General features: G+C 46.4%; 1 protein-coding gene across 3 annotated transcripts in view; it reads left to right on the forward strand.

Annotated features, from left to right (window-relative positions):
- Positions 1 to 14757: 14757 nt before the first annotated feature.
- LOC121438914 (protein GREB1) overlaps positions 14758 to 17919 on the forward strand; it is a 68216-nt gene continuing 65054 nt past the window's right edge. For all 3 annotated transcript variants that reach the window (XM_041639415.1, XM_041639416.1, XM_041639417.1), the window contains exon 1: positions 14758 to 14914. In XM_041639415.1, the coding sequence (XP_041495349.1) occupies positions 14758 to 14914 (157 nt within the window). The remainder of the gene's footprint in view (positions 14915 to 17919) is intronic.

A 17919-nucleotide genomic window follows, 5' to 3' on the forward strand; every position in this document is an offset into this window, starting at 1 on the left:
ACAAAACCTGCTTTGCTAAGTTTTTTCTTAAACTTAGACCAGTTTAAAAAGTTAACAGATTGGGGTGAACGTGAGAGACACCTGAAGGCGCTTGAGGCGGCTGCAGTGCGGTTTCCGTCAGTCCCTTTCTGATTGTTGCATATTCACAGGCAGAGCGCCTAGCCACGACCGACCGCTGTGGCTGTGACCCTGTGGTGTCCCCTGTGTTACTATGCCAGGAACTGCTGCAGGTACTCCGTGCACAGGGACTTACTGAATCCACGTAGTCCCCTCCAAAAGGGCGGGTTTTTTCATTCTGCTTTCCAGATTTGGGAAACTGAGGTGTAATGGTGACTTGCTCACGGTTGAACATCGAGTAAGGAAGGGTAGAAACCCAGCCCTGGACCTGGAGCACATGGCATACAAACTGATGGTTAATTGTGCCGGTGTTACAGTGAGCAGAACATATTTTAGTGTGTGTCTAAACACATACATAATAATTGAAAGCATACACTATACAGCTATGGAAATTTTACATCATATATAATCTATATCTATATATATAGATTATATATGCAAACATATTATATATAATATATATTATATCTATCTGTGACCCATGCGTGTGTAGATGCTCACCAAGGTCAAAAGAGGGCTTTGGATTCCCTGGAACTATGGCAGTTGAAAGCTACTGTGTGGTCTTGAGAATTGAACCTGGGTCCTCTGTAAGAGCAGCAAGTGCTATTAACCACTAATCCACCTCTCCAGTCCCACAGTAGCAGTGTTAAATCTTTTTTGTTTCCCTCTCTCCCTTCTTCTCTCCTTTCCTCCCTCTCTCCTTTCCTTCCTTGCATTCTTGTATGGGGACTGAACTCGTGGCTTTTAGGCAAGCTCTCCATCCTCAGCCTGTAAATCATTCTCTTGCTGAATGTTACAGCCTAAGAGGGTCTGTGTTATTTGAAATGCCTTCGTGTGTAGCTTTCATCATATGTGGGTGTTGTAGGTTACCTTATGTATTCCTCCTCCTTGTACGTTTCTTTAGCTACCACTTTTCACAATTACCAACAGTGCTCTGACAGAAAGGCCACAGGTGCATCCTGTATGTGATGATCCTTCTCCATCCTCCCCTGAAGAAGAGCCAAAGCCCCAGGAAGTTACTTCAGGGTTCCTGAACATTGTCAATCTGGACCACCAGGGGGCGCTGATCCCCAGTCGCCAGAGAGTGTGTGACTGTGGTCTGGACCCCACCTTTCCTAGGAGCCGCTGCTTAGGCAGGGGTGGGGGTAATGGGGGTATAAAGGTGGGTGGTGGGTGCCTTAATTCCATCCTGTGGTGCCTGGTACTTTTGGGAGTGACACTCAGAAACATCTAGGAACTGTTTTTCCTGACTTGAGCAATAACAAGAATAATTCTACCCTTTAGACTTTGTCATAGAGGTAAGTGGTGTTGAAATTCTCAAGTTGTATTCAAGTAAGTCACCATCATAGGGAAATAAAGATTAAAATTATCTACCGCAAATAGAGTTGTCTCTCACTTCCCTTCTTCCCTATTTTAGTTAGGATTTGCTCGAGAGTGCTGAATTCATAAAAGAAATATATAGAATGTATAGAGGGCTCTGGATTCCAGCTGGGGTTTTGTCAAAGATTTGTATTGCAGTAGAAACAAATGCTGCAAACGACAGAGTTGAAATCTGCCCTTAGGGCCAGGAGGTGGCTCACTGGATAAAGGCACTTACAGTACAAGCCTGGCGACCTGAGCTCGGATGTGAAACCTATGTGGTTTGTCTCCAGACCGCCACACATATGTGCACATGTATACAGCCACGCCTGCACAAAATTAAATAAAAATAAAATCTATGCCTCTCGCGGATCTCAAGGGAGCTCCAGGTGCAGGCGTGTTCAGGAGGTGGTGACTTTGAGGGACACGGGTTGCCTCTGGTTCACACCGGGCTGTGTGCACTGCACTGTCCGCTCACTGCCTCGCACAGCGCAGCTCGGGTCACCACCCTTTGCTTTCCGCACAAGCGTGCTTGGTTTTGTACTCCCAAGTACAGAAACTTCCACATTGTTGAAAAAGGACCAGTTGGACCGCCTGCGGGTAGAAAGCAGCGTTGTTATGTACCTGCGGGAGAGCACTGTGACCCGTGAGCTCTTCAGTTCTGAGAACGTTGACCCAGCGGGAGCGGGGCAGATGGAGCTCCTGGAACAGCCACTGCCAATTCTCTTTTCTTTTCTGTGGGGAGGGGTGGCAGCCGTGGTGTGGTTGCGGATACTAGTTCCGATACCATCCAGCATCAGGGCTCTGGAGCTGTGGTGTCAGGTCGACACCCCCCCTCCTCCCCCCAGGCTCCCTGCTGTGCACCAGGGTGGAACTGAGCCGCCCCACACCCTCCGGTCCTGCATCCTGTTCTCTAACGCAGATCAAAGGCGTGGGTTGAGGGAGGCAGGGAGCCACTGAGAGCTTCCCGCCCTTATGGGGATTTGCAACCTGCCCTTAGCTTGTTGGTTTAGGGGCTGCCTGCCTTGACCAGCTTTCTGTAAGGTATGGTGGATTGGACTTTGGGGTTGAAGAGGTCTGGTCGCCTTTGCTTATTTATGACAGTATTGGCTGGGATAGCTTATTAGCTGCAGAATATTAGCCTTTTGTAAGATGCAAGATCTATAACCAAAGGGAAGCTCACTTAATTATGTCCTTGGTGCTGTTTGCTGTGGTACCTAAGGAGGACGTAGGTGATATGTTTCGCACAAGGTGGTTACAAAAGCCACAGTTGCTGCTATTACAAAGGGCAGACTAAGGAAGCTTCAGAAACTTCTCTTTGGAGTCTACTTTGCTGACTCTGGAGAGGGGGCTTCCCAAGTGACATCTCCTCCGACTTTGTGCTTCTAGCCAGAGCCAGAAAGCAAAGCAGACCTCTTTGTCATTCTTTTGGAGAGCACTCGAAGATCTCCAAATAATCACCCCGAACCTTCTGAGAACAGACGTCTGCAGAAGGTGCAGCGAGGCAGGGGAGTTTCCTCACAGGCTGGGCAGGCTCAGGGGATGAGGGGCGTGTAGCTTGGTCACCAGCTACCTTCCCAGTCCCCCACCTTCATTCCTCCACAACACCTGTGGAGTTCATAGTTCCTGCAAGACAGATCAGGGAATCTCCATTCGAATGCCTGCGTTTCCTGCCTGGGAGCCACCAAAGAGTTTATGGGATGCAATTCTGCGGTTTAGTGCTTTTATTGCCATACCATATATTCAGGGCTTGCTACTGCTCTCGTGTGGGAGCCACCAAGCCTGGGGGGATGCCTGGGAGGGAAGAGCATGTCATATTCAGAAGGCATCGCTTTGTTCTGTCCTGTTCTAAATTCTGGGCTCAGAGAGTTCTTATTCCCGAGCCTGACGGTTTGAGTTTGACCCACCAGACCCACATGGTAGAAGGAGCAAACCAATTTCTGTGTTGCATAAGCAGGCATGTGAGTATGTATGTGTTCACAGACATGCTTGCCCATGTTCACAAACTTCAGGCTCATTGGACACAGACCGTCCTATCAGTGTGTATAGGATTGTTCTACTGAGAATTTGTTCAAAAGTTGGAAGGTAGAGTCAGAGTTCATGCTAGCTAGTGTAGGGCGATGTAGTGAGACTTTGGGTGGCTTGTGGGCCCTGTGGCTGCCTCTGTCACTCTCATCTATGGTCCTGGAAGGTAGACCCAGATTCTGGGGGATATGTCTCCAGAAAGAGCTAGAACTTAGAGGGAGGCCCGAGGAGTGCTCAGGCTGCATTCAGAACAGACAGGGCAGGTGGAAGGTTGAGAGGAGGGGCCAGTGTGGAGCCGTGCTTTCTTCTCAAGATGTGGGGAGATGAGACAGTGGTGGGGGTGATGGGACCGGGCCCCTTGAAGCCCCGTGAAGGGAGCTTTGCAGGCTCGGGTGAGGACCTGAGGGGTCGGAAAGGCCTGGTTTGTTGGCACTCACGCCAGCCTTGTGCTGCTTCTGAGATTTTCTGCATGCGGAGACCACTGCTGGCTTCTCACTGTTTTCAGAGATGGAAGCCAGCCGGGCCTCCCCACCGCCTTACCCAGGGTGAAGTCTTCATGCTCTCCACACTCCTCTCCATTTCTCTATGCCACCTCACTAGGCTTCCCTGACTTCCTCTGTGGCTCCACGGGGCTCAGTATGAAGGCTGGAGCTGTGCCAGGAGGCCTTGCCAGGCTAAGCCTAGATAGAACTTTCTGCTCCCTTTCCCTTTCTCTTGAAGGTGGCTTCTGCCCACCCCTTCCAGAGGCAGCACACACCGACAACTGACTGCCTGTACTGCCTACACAATGGAGGGATGTTTCAGGGCAGAATTGCGACCTGTCCATGTTTTCTTAGCTCGAGGTGGGAATGAGATACTTCTGCCATGCAGTAGGCTTAGACCATGGAAGCACTGGACTCTTGAGTCAAACTGTGATCTTGGGGGAGGGCATCAGATCTCATTGCAGATGGCTGTGAGCCACCTGGTAGCTGGGAATTGAACTCAGGACCTCTGGAAGAGCAGCCAGTGTTCTTAACCGCTGACCCATCTCTCTAGCCCAGGCTTTGAGACTCTTGAAGTCAGTTGTACTATCTCTAGGAGCCTGGGGTGGTCTGGGTGGTGCAGAAAGGACCCTTCTCCTTAGGAAACTATTTCAGGCTCAGAGGGAGAGGGGGACAGAAGTGAGGGGATGGGGACAGGAAACATTTTGCTGCTTTCTGCAGCTGTTTGTTGGGGAGCTGGTAGACATGGATAGGTCTCTGTGGTTTTTGGGAGAATAAACTCAGGTCCGTGTGGAGATGCAGGCAGTTTACTGGGGTGGGGGAGCAGTGTCAACTTCTGGCTGAGGCCTTAGCTTAGGGAAGGAACAGTGGCCGAGCAAGCTGTGCTCTGGCGGGAGAAATGACAGGTACACAGCTTGATCCCTGTTTCTCATAGGAAAATTCCTCTCGGCTACAACTGGAGCCAAGAGCAGGAAGGTCTTTAGTAAATACCCGAGGGAGAAAAGCCAGCTGGAAGACATTTTAGATTGTAACGGGGGAGAGAGGAGGACCCTGGGGACCCAAATTATAACCCCAACTGTGCTTATCTGTCGTGGGCTGCTTCTGAGCATTGTTAGACAATCTCACACTCCATCCTCCAGGCCTCACTGTCTGCCCCCTTCGCTCCTGCCGCCTTTGAGTGGCTGGTGTCTAGTAGCCCAGTACCCTGGGACATAAAAAGAACAAATACAAGTATCTATTCATGTGTGTGTCTACAGCATATTTACTGACTCATATAGTTAACACACGGGCTAAAGTGTCATTTTATAGTTAGACTATAAAACATACATTTTATGCTCTAAAATTTTATACTGTAAAATGGTGATCTGGCTCAGTTGGTAAAGCGCTTGCTATGGAAGTGTGAAGACCTGAGTTTGGATGCCCGGGACCCACTTAAAAAGCTGGGTGCTATGCCACCCTCTGTCATCCTGGCACTGAGGAGGCAGAGACAAGAGAATCTCTGTAGCTCAATAGTCTGCTGGTCTTGCTGAATTGTTGGGCTTCAGATTGGGGGAGAGACCCTGATTCAAAACAAAGATGGAGCGTGAGAGAGGAAGACACTCAACACCGAGTGCTGGCCTCTGCAGTTGTACTCAAGGCATGCATTGCATATCCAATTTGGATATGCTAGAAAGTGATGGATGTGACTAAATAAGATGGTTAAACTGATTTTATGTGTTTGTGCATCTTTTGTCGTCGTGATGGATAGGTTCTGCGCTGAGGACCATGTGTGCTCTCTCTGGAGGTTCCAGCAGCAGAGTAGGGCCTTATTCTCTGAATAGTTGCAGGATTTTCTTGTCACTCAATGAAGAGGTTGCTCACCCAGGGGCTACCTAGCTTTGTTGTGCATGCTTGCTTAGGTTCTTTAGACCAGTGTCCTAGCAGGTGTACCCCACCTTTTGACATAGTGACATGATATTGTCATCTACAGAGTTTGTGCTGCAGAACCACACTGAGTTCTAGAAAAGACAACAAACGTCTCACAGTGGTTTAAGTAAGTCTACAGTCTGTTCTGGGTCACATCCGTAGCTCTCACTGGTTGCACATAGCCCACGGGCTGCGGATTTTAACACTAGAAGTTGGATGGAATGTCATAGCCTTCTATGAAATCGGGCGGTGTCGTGTCACTACTAGAAAAGGTCCTAGAAGGAAATGGTTGTGCATAGATTTAGCCACGAACACGAAGGTGCCTGAAACGCTTCTGGTCTCCATTTAAACTAGTGAGGGTTCATTTTCCCAGAGGAGACATGTGATGGCGTGCATGTGCAGGCAGAGACCGGCTTGAGAGAGTTCATTTTGCTCCTTCCACCATATTGGGTTCCAGGGAGCAGATTCAGATCATCAGGCTTAGTGGCAAACACTTTGACCTGCTGAGCCCTCTTGCTGGCCCAAGGAACCATTTCTTACTTGCGGGTGGGGATTTACCTCTTTATTTCCATAGGATCCCTTGTACCACAGCGTTTCACTTGTCCAGACCATCTTTTCATTTTTACTGCAGAGTATGAGCATTTAGCTTTCTTATATATCCCGTAGCAATTATTCATCAACACACACCCTGAACACACACACACACACACACACACACACACACACACACACACACGTATCCAACACCCTATCAAATATATACGCATCAACATGTATACATATACTTGAATTCACGCATCCAATACACAGTGACACGCACATATCCAGACAGACTACCAGACTCACACATGTACAAAGCAGGTGCTCACTCCTCCCTTTCCTTCACCTTGTAAACTGGGTGAGTCCATACTTCCCACAGACCTGTGGTCTGTGAAAACCAACACTTCCATCTGTTCATCGCCTTTCCCTGCAAGTACTGTTTCTTGTCTAGACTTTAAATTCTTGTGAATCCTAGTCTCATATTTTGGTAGAGCTGGAAAAACTTCCATTGAGATGTAATACATCACACAGTCCAGCCTGTCACCTTGGGACATCCTTTCCAGAGCCCTGTTGTCCCCTGCTGCCACACGACTCTATTTCTGTTGTTGTTGGCGCCTGTGAGCCCCTTTACTGTCGCATGGTTGGGTTTCCTTTTTGGAGGTTCCGTGTGGCACATTTGCTTGTGACCTCCAATTTCTAGTAGCTTCTAGAAGGCTTGAACTTCTAAAAATGTATTCTCGCTTCTTTTCTTTGGAACTTGAGTTTGATTGGGTATAAAAGTCTAGGTAGGAAAGTTCCCGTGGAATTCCAGGGAATTCTGTTATTATTTCAAGTGTCCAGTGTTACTGCTGGGACATCAGAGCCGTAATGGTCTCTTCACATCTAGACCATGACTCTTTTTCTCATTGGCAATCTCCTAATATTTCGTGGTCATACACCTCGGTTTGTATCTTTTTTATTTTATCATGCTGGGTACTCCTAAGGTCCTTTCAATCTAGAATCTTCTAGGTGATTCCTTGAGGGCCATCCCTCTCTCTTTCCTCTGCTCCTCCTCCTGAAACTCCTAGGGAGCTCACAGATTAGTGTCAAATTTTCTTCCTTTTTCCTCCCCACCTCAAAGAGCATCATCTAGCATGTCAACAGGATAAAGACACTAAAAGAAAACACGCAAGTATTTTCCTTTGGTATTGGCATCTGCCAGAACCTTTCTCAAAGGTCTTGGTCATCTTTTTTGAAGTGTGTGTCTGGTGGGGGGGGGGTGGCATGGAGGTTGATTAAGTGTATGAATATTCTTAGTGACTTTATGAAATGTTTTATAGTAACTGTGGCCAGGTGTACTTCTTTTTCCTCTCATCTTGGAAAAAATATGACAGGACAATGACATGGTGAATTTAATGTTATTATTGTTTCAGTATGTAATAATTAAATAATTTAAATGTTCTTATCTTTTCTATTCCTTGATTCCTTCCTTCCTTCCTTCCTTCCTTCTTTTTTTTTCTTTTGTTTTTGTTTTTTTTTTTGGACAAATAGCTCTGGCTGTTTGGAAATCTCTCTGTAGACCAGGGTGGCGTTGAATTCACTACTTCTACCTTCTGAGTGCTCGGATTAAAGGCATGTGCCACCATTGCCTGTCCCTGTCCTTTGATTTCTTAGCTTCAACTTTGTTTTAAGGCTCTTCTTTTAGAGCTTGGATTTCCATACTTAAGCAATCTAGAAGAGTTCACTCCTGGTTTCTGCATATACATGTTTCGCAGCATTCTCCTCTTGTGTTAAGTATAGTGTTCCCTCGAGAATGCTAACTGTGGGGGATTTACTCTTTCTGACGTTTTCTTCTTTGTCCTTTGGCTGTTACTTTTGTCTTGAGCTTTGAGGATAAAGGATTTCTCAACAGCCTTTGTGATGGCCTGCCCATTTCTCTCTCTCTCCATCTCATCTAGACTGCTGTATCGTTTATCATTTACCATGTGGGATCTGAAATTCAAATTCGTTAAACACGCGAATGCTCCAATTTAGCTAGAAATGAACGGCCCTGCTGCAGGTACTCTGCCAAGCATTTCCAGACACTACTGCTTTTATACTGGTTAGTGACTGATCTGCTCGTCCAAGCCTTCACTTTCGAGCTGAGCTTGTGAGGCAAGGTCTTTGCTTTGTCCCAGCTGATGAGGATAGTGTTCTGATGTGACTGCTACCCTGCCTGACAGAGTTTCCGGCTGGGAGGGCCTTTTGACGCCTCCATGAGGCACTGAGCAGAGATTATAAATTGCATTTATTTACTGTGTGTGTGCACACATGTGTATATGCACATATATGTGCCTGTGTGCATGTATGTACCATGGTACTCACATGGGCAGAGGACAACTTGTGGGAGTTGGTTCTCTCCTTCCACCATGTGACTCAAGTCATCAGGTTTACAGACAGTGCCTTTTCCCACTGAGCCATCTGGCCTGCCCCATTGAGCAGTTTTTAATGCTAGTGTTTGATTTTGAGGTAGGCTCTTTGGTCTGAACCTTTGGTTCTCACGGTCAAGTGGAGGATTCTGACAAGGTCCACATGCTTTCCTCAGGCCACCCCAACCCTTCCTCAGCTGGCAGGGGAGACATCATGGCCATGATCTGTCTATAAGGAAAGTGTCCACACAGCTAGATTGTGGTCCAGTAGAGAAAACAAAAAAGGCCCTGACATTCAGTGACACCCTTCATGTTGCTCTTCCAGTTTTATCTACCAGGGTGTCCTCATTACTGTGATGTCAACAGCGCCTGCAGATAGGAGTGGTGTACATTTTCTCTATTGCTATCCGCTTGTAGATAGGAAAACTTCAGTATTTGCCTAGGGTTGTAAGATAAAGTTTTCTTTCTTTTTAATTTATTTTATTTTATGTGGGTGGGTATTTTGCCTGCAGGTATGTCTGTGCACCACATGGGTGCCTGAGGCTAGAAGAGGGTATTAGATCCCCTAGAACTGGAATGATAGACGGTCCTGAGCTGCCTTGTGGGCGCTAGAGATCAAACCCGGGTCCCCTAGAAGAGCGGCCAGTGCTCCTAACCACTGAGTCATCCCCGTCTTTTTTCCTTTTTTCTAAATATTTATTTCTATTTATTATTATCATTGGTGTGTGTTTGTATGATGTACATGTGCATGCATATGTGTGTGCAGTGACATGGGTATGGAATTCTCTCTTCCACCTTGGAGTTTGGGGAGTGAACTTAAGTCTTCAGGCTTGTCTGGTAAGCACTTTCACCTGGGGATCATCTTGCCATTCCAGCCCTTTAAAATGAAGAATTTATATAATATATATATATATATATATATATATATATATATATATATATATAAATATATATTTATAAAGGTCAAATAGGATCTAGGGACTAACTGGCATTTCACTTAGAAGATGCACAAATGTTGGTTTTTTGAGACAGGGCTTCTCTGTGTATCCATGCTGTACTGGAACTCGTTCTATGGACCAGGCTGGTGGTGAACTCAGCACTATTTATAAATGTCTTTAAAATCTTGTGCACAGGAAAATCTAGCAGGACAAACGTCAACAGAAACCGTGTCTCAGCAATGGGATGCAGGAACTCTTTCATCCCAGTGAACATTCACTACAGTTTAAACTTTCTGTGGCATTTTATGTACTTTAAAAAGCAGAATTAAAATGTAACATTGAGCAGTTGTGTCCCTAGCATAAGAACGAAAGCTATGAATTCGCAAAAAACCATTATCAATCAATCAATCAATCTATCTATCTATTTATTTATTTATTGAGCAAAGTTCCACTATGTAGCCCTGGCTGTCCTGGAGTTCACTGTGTAGGCCAGGTTGACCTTGAACTCACAGAGATCCACCTGCCTCTGCCTCCTGAAGTGCTAGGGTTTAAAGCTTAAGTCACTGGCACCTGATCCAAAATTTTAAAAATATACATATTTTTTATAGTTACACACATATATGTATGAACACACACATATATGTATATGATACTCCTTGATCAAATTCCGTTATCTTCTCTAAACTTCTCCTCTCCCTAAAGTCTTTCTTCTTCCCAAGTTCTCTCCTACTTTTGTGTGTGTGTGTGTGTGTGTGTGTGTGTGTGTGTGTGTGTGTGTGCGAGAGAGAGAGAGAGAGAGAGAGAGAGAGAGAGAGAGTGGCTCACTGCATGAAATCATGGTTGTCTGCATAAACATGGGTGTGGGGTTATTTGCTGAGTGGGGGCAGTGTACCAGTGATTACATCACTGTAGAATGTGACTTAAGTGACCGACCTTAGTCTTCGACTCCATTAGACCTCTGAAAAGCAGTGGAATTTGCTGTCTTGCTTGAGAACATGTCCTTATGTGTGTGTGTGTGCACATGCCGTGTATACATAGACATTAGAGGACAACTCACGGGAGCTGGTTTTCTCTTTCCACCACGTGGGTCCTGGGACTAGTTCGAGTGGCTTAGTGGCTATCCTCGTTACCCACTGGGCTATCTTGCTGGCCCCCTGAGAACATTTTTATGTTTGTCATGTAGTAAAAGCAGCTGATTGGTTTTACTTCCACACCATTGATCAGATGGATCCATTATTTATGAGCCACGAATCCAGATGTTTTGTGCTTGAATTAGTTTGATGTGCTTGATGAGAACCATTATTCTGGTCGGAATTGAATGCCACAAATGTTGCTGTTTGCCTTGCTCTCCAGTGTCCCGTGTCTCTGCTAAACATGCAGAGGTTTGTGTTGTTCTAGCAATAAGCGTCGCCGTGTAAGGACAATGTGACGCTTCGGTTTATGCATGCCTGTCTTGAAGTTTGTTATCAAGTTATGTCCTTCATTCAGAGGAGCTTCCTTTCTATGTTAAAGACTTAGAACAAAGCAAAAATTAATTTTAGAAAAAATTTTAATATGCCCGTTTAATATATACGTTCAAACATGTATGACATATCTATTGATTATATTCACCCTATCTCCCCCTCCCAAGGCTGCAATTTCTTGAATGTAAGAACTCTCCTTAGCTGGTGCCCTTTTCCCTCCCATTTCTATTCTTTCGACAAGGGCTCCAGCAGGCTTTGCGCCTCCAGTGTTAATTCATAGCCAGTAAAATAAGCAATGGAATGCCCATCCCCAGGCTACCATTCCTTGGGAGTAGGGAAAAAGCCTGGAGGCTGGAGCATGGCCCCTGAGGAAGATCTATCTTCTCTTCCCTTTGGCTGGTCTTCTCACCCTAGGTATCAATCGGCCTGGGCTGCTGAGTTTCTGAGCTCTGGGTGCCAGTCTGGCGCCCCCCCCCCCCCCCAGGCAAATGGATAGGGTTGTGGGCAGGTATGGGTTGCAAGGCTTTGAGTCCGTGTGCTACTAGGAAGCTCCCCCTGTGTGCTTGACACTGTTCAGACAAGGATGCTGCACAAGCAGGAGGCGTTGGGGATGTTATTGATGGTGGCAGCTTAGGTGGGCCGCCTTGACTTGAGAACTACATCAGCCCCCCTCCCCCAAGGATGAACCAATCTTCTCATGAATATCTCAAAGTCTGAGACAGGTAAAAATGTAACGACAACAAACCAAAGCAGCTGGTGGACAGGAGGCCAAGACCCCGTCAGCCGTCTTTCGGGGTGTCAGTTTCTGACCTCTCCACTCCGGAGCACTTTCCCTTTGTTGGGGTGTGGTCATTTCCTTGGCTGCAGCAAGCTGGGGAGGGGCCTGTGGGCGGTAATTATTGCGGCAGGCAGGAAGTGGTTAATAGGTTCCTTTGACTGAGCTGGAAGAGGAGGGTTGTTGCCCCCTGCAATAAAGGCGGGGAAAACCACACACAACACCATTCATTTCCCTCTCAGGTGGGCACTGGGACTTCTTCAATCCCATAGTGACGTCTTAGAGGCTTATCTGCCACCACGGAGCAAGGAACAAGAGAATGTACTGCGTATGTCTTAAGACCAAAAATAAGGGTCAGATTTTGCTGAGCTGTGGTGCCGAAGTTCCAACTATTGTGTGTGTGTGTTTATAGAGGTAAGCCAGGAACTGCTCTCCACAGCTGCGCTCTTGCTCCTGGCATCCGGTGTTATTCTGTGGGTTCTAAATGATTTTCAAGTTTCACAGTATATGAGACAAGAAACACTCCAGGACATACATACAAGAAAGGAATGACTTGACCTTTTCTTTACATCCCTCAAACATGTGCAGTCTCTTCTGTGTGCAGTATTCATGTAAACTCCTCAGGCGACGGTCAGAAAGAGACCTTTAAGATGGCTAAAAAGTAGAGCGTCTAAAGACTAGCCTTGATTAGAATTTAGTTAGCAGTGTAAGACACCTCCCCCAACCATTTTGATTATTTAGAAATTAAACACTCTTTGATAAGCATTGGAGCAAAGACAGAGGGAACCAAAACGGAGGACATAAGCTGTCCAGGAAAAAAAATGAGAAGCTGGACTTAGTGGTGCCTGCCTGTCATCCCAGCCATCAGGAAGGGGAGGCAAGGGGATAGAGAGTTCAAGGTCATCCTTGGTTGCATAGCAAGCTTGAGGGGAGCCTGGGCTACTCGAGACCTTGTATCTGTGTGTGTGTGTGTGTGTGTGTGTGTGTGTGTGTGTGTGTTTGTGTGTATTGAAAGGGAGGGAGGGAGAAGAGATTGGCTGACTGAATTTATGGTTAATTTACATGCCAAAGCAAAGACATGGCCAAAGGACAGTGTGGTCTTACATGTCCCTATTGTTGAAGTCACATGAGCAAGTAATTATTTTAGAGGAATCGGGAGGAATGCGACAGATGAAATGGAAGGAACTGGGAAGAAGAACTATAAACCCAAAGCTAACATTATTGCAAGAGCCAAGGAATAGAAACCATCAGGATTGTGTTGGGCATTGAATGCTTGCTCTTGGAAAGGACCAATGAGAGAAATTTAACTCTGAGCAAAAAGCAGAGAACTGTATGGGCAAGCACCTGGGTTTCCAACCAGCGAGATGCCGTGCAAGTATTGAAGTGATTTTAAAAGCCTGTGGAAGAGGGCTGAGGGACGTGTGTGTGTCAAGGGAAGTAATTATGATTGTAACTGTGGATACAGTCTTCGTCCTTCCCACCCAAAGTTCTGAAGGGAATTTAGTTTGCAAAAAGAGATCAAAATATCACAGTGGCAGGGCTGGTCCAGGAGTCAGTGATAGAATTCTTAGCTGTCGAGAGGCTGTGAGTTTGATCCTTAAGACAGCAAACAAAACCCAAACGAATCCCAATGGCAGCCCTGCTGTTTCATGACATGGTGTATTTGGATCCTAGAGTTACTGTGCTAAGTGGAAGAAGCTGTGGGCAGAAGGTTTTCTGTCTGGTGCTTCCATTCATACAGCAGATAGAACAAGGAAATCTGCAGCGACAGAAAAGATACTCATTATTGCAGGGTTTGGAGTGACAGCCTAAAGACTTCTCTCTGGGGATGATGGACATGCCAGGCCAGTCATGCCACAGTTGCACAAAAATGGTGACTACTAAAAACCTATGAGTTGTCTACTTCACTGTGCAAATTAGTTATTAAGTTGTTATCGATAAAATGAGGATGATTGTCGTGGCGTGGGATGCTGGGGTTGTTGTGTGTTACTTATATGACAGAGACTTTTAATAAGCTAAAGTATAGTCTAAAGCAGCAGTTCTCAGCCTTGCTAGTGCTGCTAATGCCCTAAACAGTTCCTCATGTTGTGGGGACCTCCAACCGTACAATTATTTCATTGCTACTTCATACCTGTGATTTTGCTACTGTTATGAATCACAGTGTAAATATATCTGTGTTTTCCGATGGTTTTAGGCAGCCCTGGGGGAAGGTCATTGGACCCCAAAGGGGTTGCAGTGCACAGGTTGAGAATCCTTAGGAACCCTTTGGACTCTAAAGGGAGCATTTTAACATCCCGCCTTTTACCAGGAGCAGACGCGATGGAATCTGCTAACCCTGCCTTTGGGTGTGTGTGCCTCCTCTAATCCTAAAGCCTGGGCTTGTGCTCTGATGCTGTCCTATGTGGATGGCCATTTGTGGAAAAGGTTATGTCATTTACCCGGGACCCGAGGAAGCAGGATCCCATCTCTGGGAAAATCAGGAAAGCCTGAGAAGCTCTTTCTGGTGGAATATTTGTCAAGGCAGGCGGTGGGCTCTGTGAGTGCAGAATCAATGGGGGTTGTTACTTATATAACTTCCTGTAATTGCCTGGCAGTAGCTGCGGAGAGCCGCCCTCTCCTGTCTGGGGCTGAGTGGAGGCTGCAACCCTTTTCTTCTCGCTGCTCCATTTACCTCCACGTCGGGCTTTGTGTGGAGGCAGCCCTTCTCGGAAGAACTGAGATGCCATTTTAACCAGAAGCCTCCGTCCTCTTCTTTGTGCTGTGGAGATGGGCAATTCCTATGCTGGACAGCTAAAGAGTACGCGGTTTGAAGAGGTCCTCCACAACTCCATCGAGGCTTCCCTGCGCTCCAATACCCTGGTGCCCCGGCCCATCTTCTCCCAGCTGTATTTGGAGGCTGAGCAGCAGCTGTCCTCCTTAGAAGGTAAGAGCCACGCCGTTCTTCATGTCGGTGCATGTGTGTTTGATTATGAGCAGCGTAAGCCTGGCGTTCTTTCTCTCTGTCTCTCTTTTTTCTCCATTCAGGAAATCTAGAGTCTATCAAAGAGGAATGCAAGTTGCACACAGATTTTTATTTGTTTAAAAGTAAGTTCAGGCCAGAGAATACAACAAAAAATACTAATCTCGGACTCGTAGGAGGCGGGGAGAGTGTGGTGTGCTAGACCCTCCTGAAATTGTTATTTGTGCTCTGATTTGATGGCATTTGAGCTTTGGTGAGAAAGGGTTTTTAATATGTTTGGCCCTCAGCTGTGTATTTCCTCTTCTTTTCCACCTGTGAGTCACGGTCTTATCTTTGCAAAATAGTTGAGAGGTTGAGTCTCTGTGTGGCAACAGGTGCAAGAACCCTCTAGAAACTTAAAAAAAAAATAAAGAGTAAGCTTTATGAATTTTGCATGTACCAAAAGTTAAAATACAGGTATGAGGATGACCTGGGAATTTCCTTTATCTGAAAGATAAAGTGTTTGAGTGTAAATGGTTAAGAGCACTGACTGCTCTTCCAGATGACCCGGGTTCGATTCCCAGCACCCACATGGCAGCTCACAGCTGTAACTTCAGGATCCAATACTCACACACAGACATACATGCAAGGGAAACACCAGTGCACAGAAAATAAAGATAAACAAGTAAAAAGTGTGCAAGTGTATGTTTTCATGTCAAGTAAGTCTGCCGCAATCTTCAGGATGGAACTGTTTTAGAATTTTTCTTTTGTTTGTAAGTTCATGCTTTTTGCTTAAAATTGCACACAAACATCAGTAGTTTCTGAAGTAGGAAAGGTCTCGTTTTTAATTTAAAAAACAAAACAAAACAAATGGTTGAACAAGAAAGAAAAAAATGTCCACCAGGTTTGCACTGCATTTGGCTCCTTGGGCTGTGTGTGGTGCCTACCTAGTGTCTGGAAGCCTGCAAGCCCTTATTTTGCGGAGTGGATAGTGTGAGTCATTCTGGCTTCCTTAGTAAATTAACCTTGCCAATGGCACAGATGAAGGCCTAGCCAATCTGGGTCTAGGTCTAAGAGAAACTAGATTTGCCCAGCACTATCAATTAGGAAAACATGAAATTCTCTGATAGTTATTAAGAGAGTGCCAATATTTTCTGGCGTTGTGCCAGTGTAACTTCTCCAGGAGACAAGAAGTTATTAGAGACTCTTTAACGGGTCCCAGTTTTGACCAGCCAAAAGACTTCCGTGAACTAGGCATTTCAGGGTCATCCTTAATTGATTCCTGGGTCGACAAGCCTTGCCAATGATAATTTAAAACCAGCAGTCATGATGATAATTTAGAATACTCGAGTAATGCCCTAAAATCTACGGTCTGCTTATTTGCCAACGCTGAAGCCTGCGGTGATTTGGAGATGTATTTTCAGCACTGGCTGTATGCTCTGGACTAGGACAAGCCGAGGTGGGAATAGGAGTGGGGAGGTGGGGGTGGAGGAGGGGGGAATGAGAGCACAGCTGCTCACACGGGAACTGAGAACAGCAGAAACTCCTTGGGGGCTCCCCAGTTGCCTTCTCCCACTGTTGAGGATCTCCCTAGGCTGCCCACCTTCTAGTTGGGAGGTCACATTTTCTCGGGGTCTCCTTGACTGGATGGACACTTGGTATTTCCCAATGATCCCCACCTGACCCCAGCCCTGCCTTTGCTGGCCCAGACCCAGGAATTCTGTGTGCTTGTGTATGCTTTAACTCTGAGCTTTATCTCTGTCCCCAGAGAGAGAGTGGCTCAGGAATTTGATTCCTCCGGGTTCTGAGTGTTCCACGCTCCTTGCCAGCTGACGGTGGGACTGCTCAGCCTTTGAGTTCCTGTGCCAACTTGGCCCAGCCCCTCGCACTTCTCCTTTCTTCTCAGCAAACAATCCAGAACCATCTCCTGGATTTTGTTTGTCCAGTGCAGAAGTCAGCCTGAGGGGTCAGTGGGAGAGGGAGACCTTTGGGTTTGTTAAATGTCACCATAAACCAAGCACTAAGCTCGGGCTATATCTTCTGCTTCATAAACCTTGGAGCAGGCAGGCATTTGGGGGCCCCATTTTGTTTTGTCTGTCTGTCGGGGTCTCTTATCTGATGGCAGGCCTTCCTCAGATAATACCATTGTTGATGATGCTTATGACCAGGGTGCTGGGACACTAAACTCCCGGGGATCTGGTAACTTTTTATGTATTTGTGGGGGTAATTTAGCAGGGACCTTATTATAGCTTTGTTCTTTGAATTGGGGCTCTTACCCACTACCCACGTTAGGGAAAATCCTTTTGCACAGTATTGACATTTTAAGAGAAAGACCAATAAAACAGATGGCTGCATCAGCTGTAGGGATCATAAATTTACTATTTAAACAGAATGCCGGTAAATTCCTATAGTCCTACCTGCTCAGAATGCCTGTGAGGTGTGTCTCATGGCAAGAGAAGTGACTTGCTTGTAAACACCAGAGTGAATAGCCTCATGTGCCTGCTGTCAGGGGCACAATGGGGGTCCTTCAATTTGTGGTTTTTATTACTGTGCTAACTCCTCAACCCTGATGGTTTTGTCTAAGGCCACTTTAAGACTCTAACCCTGCCAGGAGATCTCCGTAAACACGTCTGTTTAGTCTGCTCAGAGGGCTTCTGCTGGCTGAGGAGTCCATCAAAGTCCGGAAAGCCTGCCACAGGCCTTTGACCTTTAACCCTGCCTTCAGTTTGAGCCCTTTGAGGCATAAGACCCTCTTCTCTTGTTTCTTTCTAAGTGTGTCGGAATGTCTGTCTGTTGGGCTCCGCAGAATGACGCACAGCCTGGTCCCCTTGAACTCAGGGCCGATCCGCGGCTCCAGCTCTGCAGAAGTTTGTTTTAGCTGTTGGGGATCTTGCAGGAATGTCCAGTCCAAGGCCAGTGTCGGTGCCGTTCTCTGGGTTCCGGCAGAGCTAGATCAGAGCCCCATGTGGACTGTGCCATCTGCTCTGGTG

This window comes from Microtus oregoni, unplaced genomic scaffold (genome assembly GCF_018167655.1).
Source record: "Microtus oregoni isolate MIOR12 unplaced genomic scaffold, Mior012 000058F_ref0000040, whole genome shotgun sequence".
Lineage (NCBI taxonomy): Eukaryota > Metazoa > Chordata > Mammalia > Rodentia > Cricetidae > Microtus > Microtus oregoni.